The 13,709-nt window shown below is 36.7% G+C and overlaps 1 protein-coding gene across 1 annotated transcript in view; it reads right to left on the bottom strand.

Annotated features, from left to right (window-relative positions):
- The window catches only part of LOC137402874 (histone acetyltransferase p300-like), a 58,667-nt gene that overhangs the window by 43,573 nt on the left and 1,385 nt on the right, over positions 1-13,709 (bottom strand). Inside the window, exons 2-7 of the mRNA XM_068089381.1 lie at positions 12,984-13,273; positions 9,636-9,863; positions 6,497-6,596; positions 4,374-4,652; positions 1,341-1,937; positions 823-978 (exon numbers count right to left, since the gene is read on the bottom strand). Of these exons, the coding sequence (XP_067945482.1) occupies positions 823-978; positions 1,341-1,937; positions 4,374-4,652; positions 6,497-6,596; positions 9,636-9,863; positions 12,984-13,273 (1,650 nt within the window). The remainder of the gene's footprint in view (positions 1-822; positions 979-1,340; positions 1,938-4,373; positions 4,653-6,496; positions 6,597-9,635; positions 9,864-12,983; positions 13,274-13,709) is intronic.

Genomic DNA, 13,709 nt, shown 5'->3' with positions numbered 1-13,709 from the left:
TCACGTGTCTCATAAACTTTAGATAAATCCTGTTAAAACAATGTGCAGTAAAGTTTAATGAGTGATCTTTAACACTTTAGAGCCTCCTCATCTTGTATATATATACAAGCGGGCTCCCTGATCCTAGTCTATACTAATAACTTTCTATCGACTATTAAAAGCACTTAAAATAGCAAAACTTTCTTTCAACTGTGTAGTACATCGACGCTCCAAGCTTTTAGAACTTCGACGAAAAAAATCACATAAAGTAAAAAGTTTTGTTTTACACTCTTTCAACGAAAGTGACATTCTGGAGATAATTGAAGAAACGTGAATGCAATACACCGGGTTATAAATAGAAAAACAAATCATAGTGTAAAGATCTCGGTGATGAGGAGAAGACGATTTCTAGCTTTGTTTAATTTGGACCCTTTGCTACCAAAAATGTCAATCAGCGTCATTAGAAACTAATGCTCCGTTGGCAGCCATTTTTTCCTCTTTAGTTAATTAGAAACATCGTCAGTTTTTCGGCAATATCTCAAGAGCTAATAATTCAATCGGCTTGAAAATTCAGAATTGAACTCAGAACCTATCCTCCGCAAAGTGAAAAGTATTCCACAATCCTATGTAAACCTGAAGTGCGAAAAAGCAAAACATAACTAGGCAGCCGAGTATACTCGGGTGTAGAACCAGGTAAAAAAATCCCTGAATTATCTGGAGCCCGGGTTTCCAAGTGTTAGAACGGACAAATGACATTAAATTACCAATGAGCCGATTATGAAAGAGAACGTCTTATGAATGAAGTAGTCACAAAAAGCTACAGGAAAATCTTTAAGAACACACCTTGTTGTTGAAGAGGTTGTTGAAGAAACTGGCCAATGGCCTTGCCATTAGGATTGAATCGCAAACCGAGAGCGGAGTAAGCCTCCTTCATGTCTTCTACGTTGATTGGTCCAGGTTCTGCCACATTGGCTTGCTGGGCCATTAGTGAACTGGAAGCTAAAAAATAAAAACCAGTATGAACAAAAACACAATTAGATTTAAAAAAAGATACTTAGGAAGGAGAAGCCAGCACTAACCTTACAAATCCTATCAATATTTTATGAGCAAGAACAAGTGCTAGCAAGTAGGTAGACGCTGTCCGGTATCAACACATGGAGAACAAGAACAAGCAGGTAAATGCTGACAAACTATTTTATATAGGACCGAGTATATAGGGCATGAAAAATAAAAATTACAAATTGTTAAAACATACATGTATATTTAGAATGAGGCCAAGAGGAGACAATACCTTAGGGGCATATAGACTTGGTGAAGTTGAAGCCATAGCTATCAGAATTAGAATAATACAACAAACTAACTTGGACTCAAAAGAGAGTTGAGGTTGGTAGAGGAAGACTGCGCCTGCAACATGTTTGGCTGACCGGCCTGAATTACTCTGTTAGCTATCGGGCTGGCTAGCTGCTGATTTGTTAACTGTTGTGGTCCAGTCAGCTGGTTGGACAGCTGCTGAGAATTAGCAAGTTGATTACTCAATTGTTGAGGACTAGTTAGCGGTTGGTTCACTTGTTGAGTGCTAGCCATCTGATTGGATATCAGCTGAGAATTTTGCATCTGATTGGATATTGGTTGAGAGCTCGCAATCTGATTGGCAAGTTGTTGAGACCCGGTCAGCTGATTGGTCATTTGTTGTGAATTTGACATCTGATTGGTCATTTGCTGTGAGTTAGCCATTTGATTGACCAGTTGCGGAGAACTGACCATCTGAGTCATTTGTTGTGCGTTAACATGCGGATTAGTCATTTGAGAACTAGAAAGCTGGGTGGTCATATGTGGTTGAAGTGTTGGTTGCTGTAGTGAGGATGGACGTTGAATATGATTTAGCTGTTGTGGCATTGTTAATTGCATGTTTGCCGACGGTTGCTGAGGATTTGCATGTTGTGTTAGAGAGCCCAAGCCTGTGCAACGAAAACCTAACACAATGACAAAAACGACAATAGACACTGCAGCACTCGTATAGAGATTGTGTGGAATGATTTGCAACACACTAATGGGAAAACGCGTTGGAAATAAGATTATCCCCACTCACAACTACTGGTTTTTAAAGATAAACTAGTAAGCCCAATGACGCTAGAGATGTCTTTCATTTTAAATCGGATAGCCCGATGTTCGGTGCTTACGATGCCGATTCTCAAAAACTAAACAGAGTTTAGAAAGCAAATATGTTCAGCGAACTGTTGGGAGGTATGGAGCATATGCATGTGAAGTTTGGATGACATCAGCTAATAAAATGTGGAAACGCGTAGCGAACAGAGACTAGCAAAGACACGCACACACAGTGGGATTTATTAATATATATACACAACTTTTTTAAACCACACTCTGAAACAAAGTGACTTAAAGATTGTTTAAAATAAGTTTATAATATTATAAACCTAAATATTCATGTTTTAAGGGTCTCAGAACACAACCATATAAGAAAGCCAAAGCAACAAAGGTTTCATATAAATGTTTCATCTACATGTAAGTACTATTGATAAGGTGCTAACAGCGATGCAAGTGCTACTTATTATTACTGTTTTGCTATTTTCTGTTTTCCTCTCCTGAATGTCACAACTATTATACATCATCCTTATTGGTAGCAAAGTGACAAAATAAATTTATTGTAGTTAAAAGGAAAAGAATGATGATAATTGCACAGGTATATGATGCAGTTGCATGGAGCAATAGATATGAATGCGGTGTGAGTAGTTGTTGCTAAATATTTTATGAGGTTTTAAATTTTTGCTGCCATTCGTTTACATTTATAAAACTAACCAATATAATTGCTTAAGGAATTTCAATGGCAGCATAATCAGAAGCTCATAAGTAGGTGTTTCTATCAACAACACTTTTTCAATAGAAAAAAAACTACAACCGAGTAATAAAGAATTTCTTTTTAATTAATTTGAGGTCAAAGTAAACACATAAATTGCATCATACAAACTCAATAATCGGATTATAATAAGTATTATATATATACAAACTTTAAACTGAATTTATTTTGCTGTGTACAAAATTAAGGTTACGATCTTTGTGGTACCTTCTCCGGAAGACTCAATGATAAAACCGATAGTTATTTGTAAAAAAAACTGAACCCACGACTGAGCAGTGCCGAGTCTTTTCTTGAGAGATTACTATAAAGGAATAATTGTCTAAAAACTGGACACAATTCAATTGCTTGATCAATTTCGAAACAGTCAACGATAAATAATTTTTCTGAAATATTTACTGATACAACTTCAACAAAATCTGCTCGACTATCAGCTAGTGTACACACAGGCTACCGGCGAACATTTTTGGGAACAACCTACCATAATTTATCTCCTGTCACCTCGTCCGTATTACATACACTTTTGCTAGTTAAAAAAACTGCAGATGAAAATGTTTTAATTGTTCAAACACTTGATTTATATTGTTTTATTGTAATGTAAATGTTATTCATGATATTCATACTGAAGGTCATATTTACAAAACTAATCATTGTACCTGATTGATGACATGACACACAGAAAGCTTATTAGCTTGGTTATTGTAACGACACGGCCCTTTACAAATTGAACTTGAGAACCTTTGAAAACAAATTGAAGTGGTCCAATTTTGTTCGGCTGATTAATTTTATAAAAATCTGCCTGATTATTGGCTCATGGAATCTAAACAGTGCCAAAGGGTATATTATACAGAAAAACCAACAAGTTGCTGAACCAAAAAAGACAAAAGAACTACTTAGTTAGTCTCCTCCAATGAAACTTGGCTACTTTACATTGCCAACTCGATGTAAGCTTTGAGCAAATGTTATGAGAGTTGATAATGCGACAAGAGCTGCTGGTGAATTTGTGAGCATTGCAAGTCTATTTTTGAACCTAACCCATGAAGAGTTATTTAAACTGAACGCGAACAAACACTTTCTAAAAAAACATGTTTATAAAACAAATTTTGCTACGGTAATCTATATCTGAACATCAGAAAATTTACATGGACCAACAACATCATTTCTGGTATATAACCCAAATAATGAATAACATGAGCTGATCATGGACTAAAAAACGCAACCTTTTAATACAGCAGCATTATCTCTTAAACAAACAATGCTCCTTGCACTGAAAAAAATATTGAAAAGGGATGTCGCCAATCTTTGGTCCCATGAGATATAAGCAATGCACCAAAAATCGGATAATGGACAATTTGTGAACATGTAGGAAATATTAGTGAAAATTTCTAATTGCTAACACGATACGCTAACTTGTTCGCGACAGTTATTTATAGTGACCACACCATATCTATCACAGTGAAAGCCCCAGAAAACATGAATGCCCTTTTGTGACTGGAAGTATCAACCTAGCTTCTAGACTCACCGTTGCTATTTGTGGTCCGGATGAGACTCGGGCCTACTGCGCTACCCATGCCCTTGCTGTCCATTAGACTGCCCGTGACATTGCCTCCAATGCTGCCATTGTTAACAGCCATATTTCCCAATGAGCTTGGAAAGGCGGTGGCACTGAGGCCTTGAAGGCCATTCTGTTGGAGACGGGCCTTGCGCGAGACAGTACGAAGAGGAAGACAGACTTGACACGAAGGATTCTGACAGTTGCGCCAATGGGCGATAATTTGTCTGGATGAAACGCAGTGCGACTCTACAATGGAAAAACCAGCATACAGTGAATAGGCAGATATCTCTTCTGACGAACACAACAGTGCCTATCAAACAACCGTACAGTAGACATTCTATAACGCAAATTCCACATAGCGTAAAGAATTTATGTAAGTTTTTGCTTCGAACTATGTAGTAGAAAATCTATAAAAGGGAAGGTGTGAAGTCAATGCAAGCTCTCAAATTCAAGTTGGAGAAAGCACATCTCGTGATTAGCCTTAAAAATATCGCTTTCTCTCTTGCGGCCTTGGAGAAAGACAACGACACTTTGTTCATTTATGTTATCTTTTATCCTAATCTTAAACCTTTGATGAATAGTCAGACGGACAGATACACAGCAAAGTTATATTCTTGTTGTACTATATTTTAGACATATAAAACATTTCTATTGTTTTTCTTTTACGAAATGGACCTAGCTGTCTAAGATAAAAGAAAAACTTGAGGCAAATCGACGTTTGCATTCTCTCCCGAACTTATTTTAAAATTATGGCATTCTGAACCGAGTGAAAGTGATAAGAAAAAGCAAAAAGTTATCAAACAAAAGCCAATAGTTCGCTATCAGTCTTTGTCTAAATTCTAAGCCAAATTTATATGCCGAGTAACAAATTCTACTCGTAACACAACTGATACCAAATAACTGCATTACTTTTTCCTAATTGTTATTATTGTTATTAGTATTATTGGTGATAAATGTACACAACTGGCAATAGTCTTCATCATCTACTGCAGAGATCAACCATGTACAGCCCATTGCATGTTGACAGTTTTTCCTTTAAAAAAATTATAAATAATTTACCCTAGGACACTTATACTTCGCTAGTATTTGGTTTCGTGAGTAGCATACAGAGTAAAATTTCGCAACTTAATTGCAATTTTTGCAACTTAATTTCGCAGCTCTGATGAGTGTGAAAATATAGTGATGTGAAAATAAATGCAGTGGAACAAACTTAATTAGATTCCTCAGGTTCAGTTCACCGATAAGAAAAAAAATTCAATTTGGGACAAGTTTGTAATTGTGAACCGCAGGTAGAATAGTGTGGGCGAGATCGATAATGCAATTTGATCGCTTGCTGCCATTTGTTTCTTGGATTATCAATGAACATAACTATTTATTTTCACATTTTCGCTCGTTCGTTACGATAGTTTAGTTTCGCACATGAAATTTTCACGAGAGGATGACTCAGCGAAAACGCGAAAGTTAGATGAGGCGAATACATAAGTGTCCTGAGTATAAACAAGCTCAGTGAAAATTGCATTTTTATACATGTATTTTCTAATCAACGTGTGCTTACTAAGCTCAAAAATGTCTCAAAACAACTAAATAAAGCGAAAACGACCATAAAGTTTGATTAACTTCCTACAGCATTTGCTGCCTTGACCGCACTCTAACATGCATAGAATTAGGAGTACTTGCGATCAAGTGTGTATTCGTATTCAACAAATTGGAATCACAACAGTTAATTTATTAGCGTAGCGAATGTGTTGTGATCTTTCTGAAAAAAAAAACAACTTTGATTTACAAAATCAACTAAACGGACATTTGTTGAGTGTTGGAGTTGGCTATTGTAACGGAATAATCGCCAGAAAACCAAACACCCACCAGCAAGAGTGACAAAACTGTGACAAATTTCTGATTGACAATCGAAAACTATTCAAATGATCAGCCATGCTGACTTGCTCTAACTGAATTGCTCTAACGATTATCAGCTGGTACACGAGCAGCTTCGGAAATTTGTATGTATTTTAAAACATTTTCACGCAAAAATCTAATTTTACCATTTCTAACTAGGGGGAGGGGATTTACTAACAGCCAATGGCATAGCTTACCTTGGCATTGCCGGCCATTTTGACAGTTCTGCATATGTTGAAGCGTATTTTTCATTATTTTACAGTGGTGCAAGCGACAGACGTCTGGATCATTTTGTAACTGAAATAAGAATTTGGAAGGATTTATGACACAACACAACTAAAACACAAGTGAGACTGCATCAAAATAGAAAACTGTCAATACACATGAAATGCGCTTCCAGAATGACAAAATCACAGCAAAAAGGAACAGATATTTCAAGGACTGTCTAAATAAATCCGCATTGGCTTACAGAATACTTTATAATACTACAGGGAAAGCTATAAATACCACATAATCCATAAACCAATTTATTGACTCCCAGAACTGTCACACTCCATAAAATTATTTCACAATTCACACCCATGAGAAAAACTGCGTATAACGTATAACGAGACAGGCCTGGTGAAAACTGCTATGAGCAGTAAATTACTAATGACACTGAAACCACGAGACTGCAATGGTACTCTTACAGTGGGTTCCAGGTCAACATCTAGACCTATAAACACAAGACTGCTGAAAACTATGTAACTGGGGGATAATTTAACCGGACTCAAATATAAACCGAAGGAGATTATTCTAACAACATTTCTAACAGATTCTGAGTTTGACTTTGTGTTCTCAGAATGTAGACATGTTTTTGAATTAAAATTAGACAATGATAGCCAAAGCATAGGTAAGAGTAAATAGATAAAAAAAATTTTGTAATTATTTGTTTATACATGTATAATAACTTATAAAAACACAAATTAGAATTATGAACAACCTTCAGATAATAAAAACCTTGGCTGGCACCAAACTCGGTGTTTGCTATGTTAACTTTTAAACTCCATATACCACAGAGCTCCTCATACAGCAATCAATATTTTCATCAGTCTTTATCATCCGTCAATGTTTTTATATGACATTGACTGAACATTAAACACCAAACGTTAACAACCGTGCCTTTAACAAACTGGAATCACTGTTAGTATATTAACCGATCATTTCAATTCAGCTATAAATCTGGCAATTGAGGAGAACGGGCATATATTTTTACATAGGACTACAAGTTGTTCATAATCTCTGCATAACATGAGGCTATTCCCATTTGGCATATGAGATTGCATACACTATAATTATCTATAGCATCAGCAGAGGTTTTATCAATTAATTATCCACTTGCTAACATTAATGCGCAGTTGAATATCATCAGGCAGTACATTGACACTGACTGACAAGTCAACTACAGGTCAGTATGTACCGCAAGAGCAACCTCAAATGAGCGCATGAAATACAGATGGGCTTTTTGAGTTCTTTATTATTCAAAAACTATTTATTTCTGAACCATTTATTTTATGTACCATTCACGATTATTCAAAAATACGCATAAGTTGTCTGTCGACCAGTGCAGGTGTCAGTCTACCAAGCTGAATGTCACGAGTTGGAGTCCCATTGAAGACAGTGTTCTATTCCAAACTTTAACCCTGGCTTCTAACCGATGGACAGACAGACACTGCTCTTGTTATAGTAAAGATATATTTTTGTTTTACTTTATTTTATATAATTTATTTTGCAGCATAGACCTACCAGCAGAGCAAAAAGCGTTTTAAATTGACATTAAAGGTGTGCTTTCCCTTGAGGTAGAATAACAGCAGTCATGAACCCTAAACCAAGTGAAAGCGATAAGAAAAAGAAGGAAAAGTTGACAATACAAACCGATAATACCACAGTTACTGCACAATAATTAAATTAATAAGCAAGTTTTTCCTTTTTGAAAGAACCTGAAGAAGGGATGTCAAACTCAATTGTAAAAGGGGGCAAAAATCAAAACACAATCTAGGTCGCGGGCCAAACAAGATGAACGTTTAACCCACTAAAACTAAATGTTTTGGAACATTATTATGGATAAAAACAGACAGGAATATCATTCTGAAACAAACTTCCGGTTAAATTGATGTGACCAGAAAAGCAGCTGGAATGGGATCCGTAGTTCTGTGCAGTATTATGTCATCAGGGCTCCATATCAATGGGCCACAAATAACAATAATGTAAAATGATCTTGTGGGCCAGATTTGATTACGAAGTGGGCCGGATGTGGCCCGCAGGCTGTGAGTTTGACACATGTGACCTAAAGAATGTTTGGATAGATCTTGGAACGGATTAAGCAATTTACTTGTATTTTACTGTTCTTATAAAGTAAAATACTATAATGTTAATGTTCTCGAAACGATTACATTGTAGGAGTATCTACTGTACAAAAATGACAGTGCAGACTGTAAAAAAGAACCTAATGCTTCTAGACATGAAGAGCGTTCAAAAACTTATATCACTGTTAGATGAGCTGCCTAGAAACATGCGCCAACCCAACAGCCATCTAGGATCCACAACTACACCAATTCTAAAGACCTTCCAGTTGCCTGTACAGGGACAGTGCAACAAAACGCAATACCATGCCAAATCACTATACCATGCTTTCAGATAGGATTCCTAGAACTTTTATATTGACCAATGAAAAACCATCCGATCACAAGACCCCACTACGAGTGGATAAACAGCAAACCCAGTAGGTTGCTACAAATACGGACTGGTTATTTTGGTTTGAGTCAGCCAAAGTGAAAGTCAAGCATTCCATGCGACTCAAACATGGTTTGTTTAAAATCAACCTCAGGACTGGTCATGGTAAAAGGATTATGACATGTAAACAATACTGCTCACCAATGACTAACAACGATCAAGCTAGGTTTTCCACAAACCAACATGAATTGTATAAAAACTATTAATAGCAAGCAAATGATGACAGCTGACTAATTTTCCTATGCCATCCCAATACACGTGTCTAAAGCAACTACAAAAACAATTGAGACCAATTAGCAAAGTGTAAATTATTACTACTAATACCCTGGCAGCCTCGAGTGCAGTGAGAGGTTGTCAGGTGTGTCAGTAAGGCGCAAAAAATAAGTACTTGCACCATAATTCTACAGCAGACAGTAATGTGTCGGGTAGCAAGGTCGATCATTGTGGGTTCAAGTCCCATTTGGCAAAATAATTTTCCTAATCTCCATCAAGTCTTCAGACAAACGGACAATGCATATATTGTGGTAAAGATCGACAGCGAGTGGCAAATGAACAGAAACTCACATCTTCAGGACTGGTCATGTTCCTCTTGGTGCATTTGTGAGCGTGCAATAGTAATACCAGCTGCTGTGTGATGAGTTTTCTTCTTTGAGGATCACTGGTGATGGAAGCTTGAGTGAGACCAGATGGAGATGTTTGTGCTGTCCCTTGCACAGTGGGAGTATGAGGAAGTTTTTGTTGTGTCTGTACCCGCATCTGAGGACGTACTGCTGAAACGAGTGGCTGCCTCTGCTAAAACATAATAAGAGAACACATAATAACCACAGTGTGACACGCCCTATGTTTGTATGATGTAAATTTGGAATTGTGCGCACATTGAATTACTGCGTGATAAGTGCTGCTCTGTACATTGGCATGTTGCGAATTATTGTGAGCGCTGAGTTACAAAGATTTCTACACCAGAAGTCAAAGGGGCTCGTTTGAAAATGCTCAAATCGAAATCACAATCGGTCAAGTATGGAAAATATGAAAAATGGAATAGCTTGTGCAGCATTTTTTTGCACATCTTCTGCAAGTGCTGTTTCCATCTTTCGCAAGCTTGAAACATTCGATCAAACTTTGGGTGTAACAAAGATCGCACAATTGGATTGGTGCATTTTCATCATTTCCATCTTGCGGATTAACCACGCCATGGAAACATGATGACGGTTAGGAGCTAATTGATGACAATACCTTTTGGAGAAATGCTTTAAGCATACAGTTTGGTTTTATCAACAGGTACTGCAATACACAACCAAACCTTTACTCACCAACAGCCTTGTAATACAAATAACAAATACAAACTGAAACACAAAGTAAAACGTTTAAGTAAATATTTGACTCAACTCTCGAATTGCTCTCCAATGTAGTTTATTGATTTTTATTATGACATTAGGTTGGGTTTTTCATTTAGTAATAGTTGCACATTTCTCTTTTTATATACTTCTATGTGAGAAATCTATTTTAATGTAATGCCTATTTACCCAAAATATTACTGATGAAGTTTTTGAGCTGTAGAACAAACCAGATGACAAACGATGTACTTTATTGTATAGGGAGAGGTTGGGTAAGTTGGGTAAGGCCGCATATGTAGAGTTGCATGCTTTGTAGGTTTTTAGTTAAGTGGCTAAGAACATTTTAGGACAAGGTTATTTTCTACCATTACTTAGTAAGGAGCATTTATCAGGTGAGAGCTTTATTCTACACTTACTACTATTTTATATCAGATAAAAAACTTCAGCCTTATTATACTATGTTTCAGGTAAAAACAGCAGTATATTTATTGAATTTAGAATGACTGATAACAAAAATATCACCTCGTATTTTGTAGATAACCCAATTTACCTCCCAAGTGGAGTAAGTTGGGTCATACGACAACAAGTATTCTCTGAGTTTGCTCAAGGAGTAACCACTGTACATTTTCATTAGAATAGAACACACACTAAATTATTTATAAGAAAAGTTTTATAACCCTAAAGCTTCCGCTTTGGTCATATTTTGCAAAAACGCCATTTTTGACCAAACTTGCCCAACCTCCCCCTATAGTTATTTACTCTTGCATGCAATGGTTTAAACGTAAAAACAATCTTAGAACGAATGACCTTCAGACAGAGGTTTGTCCATATTTTGAAACAGCGTCTGTTAGTCTTCAATTGGCAAGTGAATGAATTAAATGAATTAGCTTAGCGATTGCCTATATAAATTATCTAAAACACATATTTTGAACTAGCTTATCTGCATGTCCTTAACGGTTTAACCATGCTACAAAATAATGGGATCGACGGCGTGTCTCGCTGTTAACTAAAAAAAACTAACTATTAAACACTTGGGCCTGAAGGGCCAACACAAATATGAGAGATGAAAAACATTGCTACCTGATCAACACAAATTTGGCAACTCATTTTTTTCAGACAGTAATAACACATCACAGAACACTGTGATGACTCTCTCGCAGATAATATTTGTATAGAAAATGATTCAGACGAAGCAGGGTTGAGCCGCATTAGAACTGCACTGCGACACCGAGTGAAATAAGCAGTAATTTTGCTGTACATTGCAATTTTCTAATGCACAGTAGACCGCTACTGCACTCCTACTGCAAATTGCCCATTGTAATGCACCACGCATTCACTTCCTGATGCATCCTATGAAACACAGCAATTCATGTATACTGCGAATGCGCATTCTTCAAAACTTCAAACCGCGTGTTTACTGCAGATGGCATTAACCAGGGTCAGAAAAAACCATGATTTTTTTTAAACCAAAAAAATCGGACTTTTTTAAACTTGAATCAGTTTTTTTATTTAATCGGATTTTTTTAGAAAACATCAATTACCAGCTTTTTTCATAACCGTTACCATAATACTATTCTATTTTGGTGAAGTGTGCCACATGAAAACAACAAAACAACTGTGCATCACATTAAATTATTTAAAGTTGTTTTTTATTTTTATTTTGACCAGCAGTTCATATTCACAGAAGACCCTGCATCAGTCCCATTTTTTGACATGGAAAAAATCATCAAACATGATTTTTTTAGGATGAATTAAATCAACCAAAATTCAACCACATACAGCATGCTAATTGCGATCAATTTGTTTGTCCACTAATATTCAAGTTTGAGCAGCATTCACAACTTGCAATTGTGTTGTGGTTGCAGTCAAGTCCACTCAATTCTGTGAGGAGTTTTCACGGAAAAGTGCTGGGCATGTATGACTATGTTATTATTTTTTGCATCTCTGTTATAGAATGCAATCGCTTCATTGCTATGTGATATGACCTACAGTGTTTATTAAGGAATTGTCAAAGATTTTGGGTTGTGTAACAGTATAAATGAGTTACAGGGTATACTAACGAAAAAAATTGTCCCAACAAACAGGTTCAATGTATAAAGCATGTGCTGGAATAAATTTAAGTGATCCCAAACTCGAGAGTTAACAGGAACAAGCAATGACTGCCGCAAGAAACTCCCTAGAGTATTGGAAACCCTTCATTTATGTTAAATACATTAGATCCACTGTATTCTTTATGTTGCCAACCAACTTATGCGAAAAATAACTTTAGGATATTATTAAAAGATTTTGTTAAATGAATTGTTGTACCCGGAAACAATTGTAGAGAATGGCGTACTTGGTCATCTTATTAATAAGATGGAACGGGCAACAAGAGAATTTTGTAGGCTTATATTGCCTACACAAGCTCATTCTGTGTCATGAATAATGTCACTGCAGCTATTAAAATATCCGCAGCTATTAAAATATCCGCAATGAAAATTGCGGCATCAAGTAGCGGGGGGGGGGGGAAGATGAATTGAGTTTGTATGTTGTTTGAGTACTCTGCTAAAATGTCGTCTGGGTAGCACACTAAACATACCTGCAGCTGTGATGGTGAATTACTAATGGTTGCAGAAATAGTCTGCTGCATGGTAGAGGAGACTGGCTGCTGCTGACTAGCGAAGACGTTGACAACTGATGGTTCGGCACCCTGCATCTGGTAGGATGAAGGTATAAGTCCACCATTACGCATCGGAGGACTCTTGGCCGAAGTGAGCAGGTTTGAGAGATATGATGCATTTGATGAAGCAGCAGCTACTCTGTTTTGCGGAGATGTGTGACTTGTCAGTAAGGAATCTGGCAATTCACTGAGTGCCGAGAGATCAATATCTGTAGGACCACATAAATGTGCATAAAAAATTTTATAACAAGAAGCTAGGACACACTCTAGCGAAGAATTAATAGTTGCAGTTATATTTCAAAGTTTCATTAGCACAATAGACGCAGCAAAGGCGACACGCTAAGCCAACATGTTAATACAACTTTAAAGGTTGACTTGCAACAAAATTCACATTACCGTTATTTGAAATGAAAAGATTCGCCATGTCTTACTCTGTGGTGTTGTAGGTGCAAAATATGTGGAAAGGTGATTACAAGCTCTTAAAAGCTCAAAAACGAACAGAAAATCGCAGCCACACGAGACCGCCGTAGTTTGGATTCCTTTTCCAAAACGGCTCAAATGTGACGTAGTTGTGAGAGATGGTTTCTGTTTACACTTTCTTGCAACCTTATTCGTCGAAATATTTTCACAAATATACTTCACGCA

Source organism: Watersipora subatra, chromosome 8, assembly GCF_963576615.1.
Source record: "Watersipora subatra chromosome 8, tzWatSuba1.1, whole genome shotgun sequence".
In the NCBI taxonomy this organism is placed as follows: Eukaryota; Metazoa; Bryozoa; class Gymnolaemata; order Cheilostomatida; family Watersiporidae; genus Watersipora; species Watersipora subatra.
The sequence above is the reverse complement of the archived record's forward strand: the minus strand, read 5'-3'. Positions and strand labels throughout refer to the sequence as shown.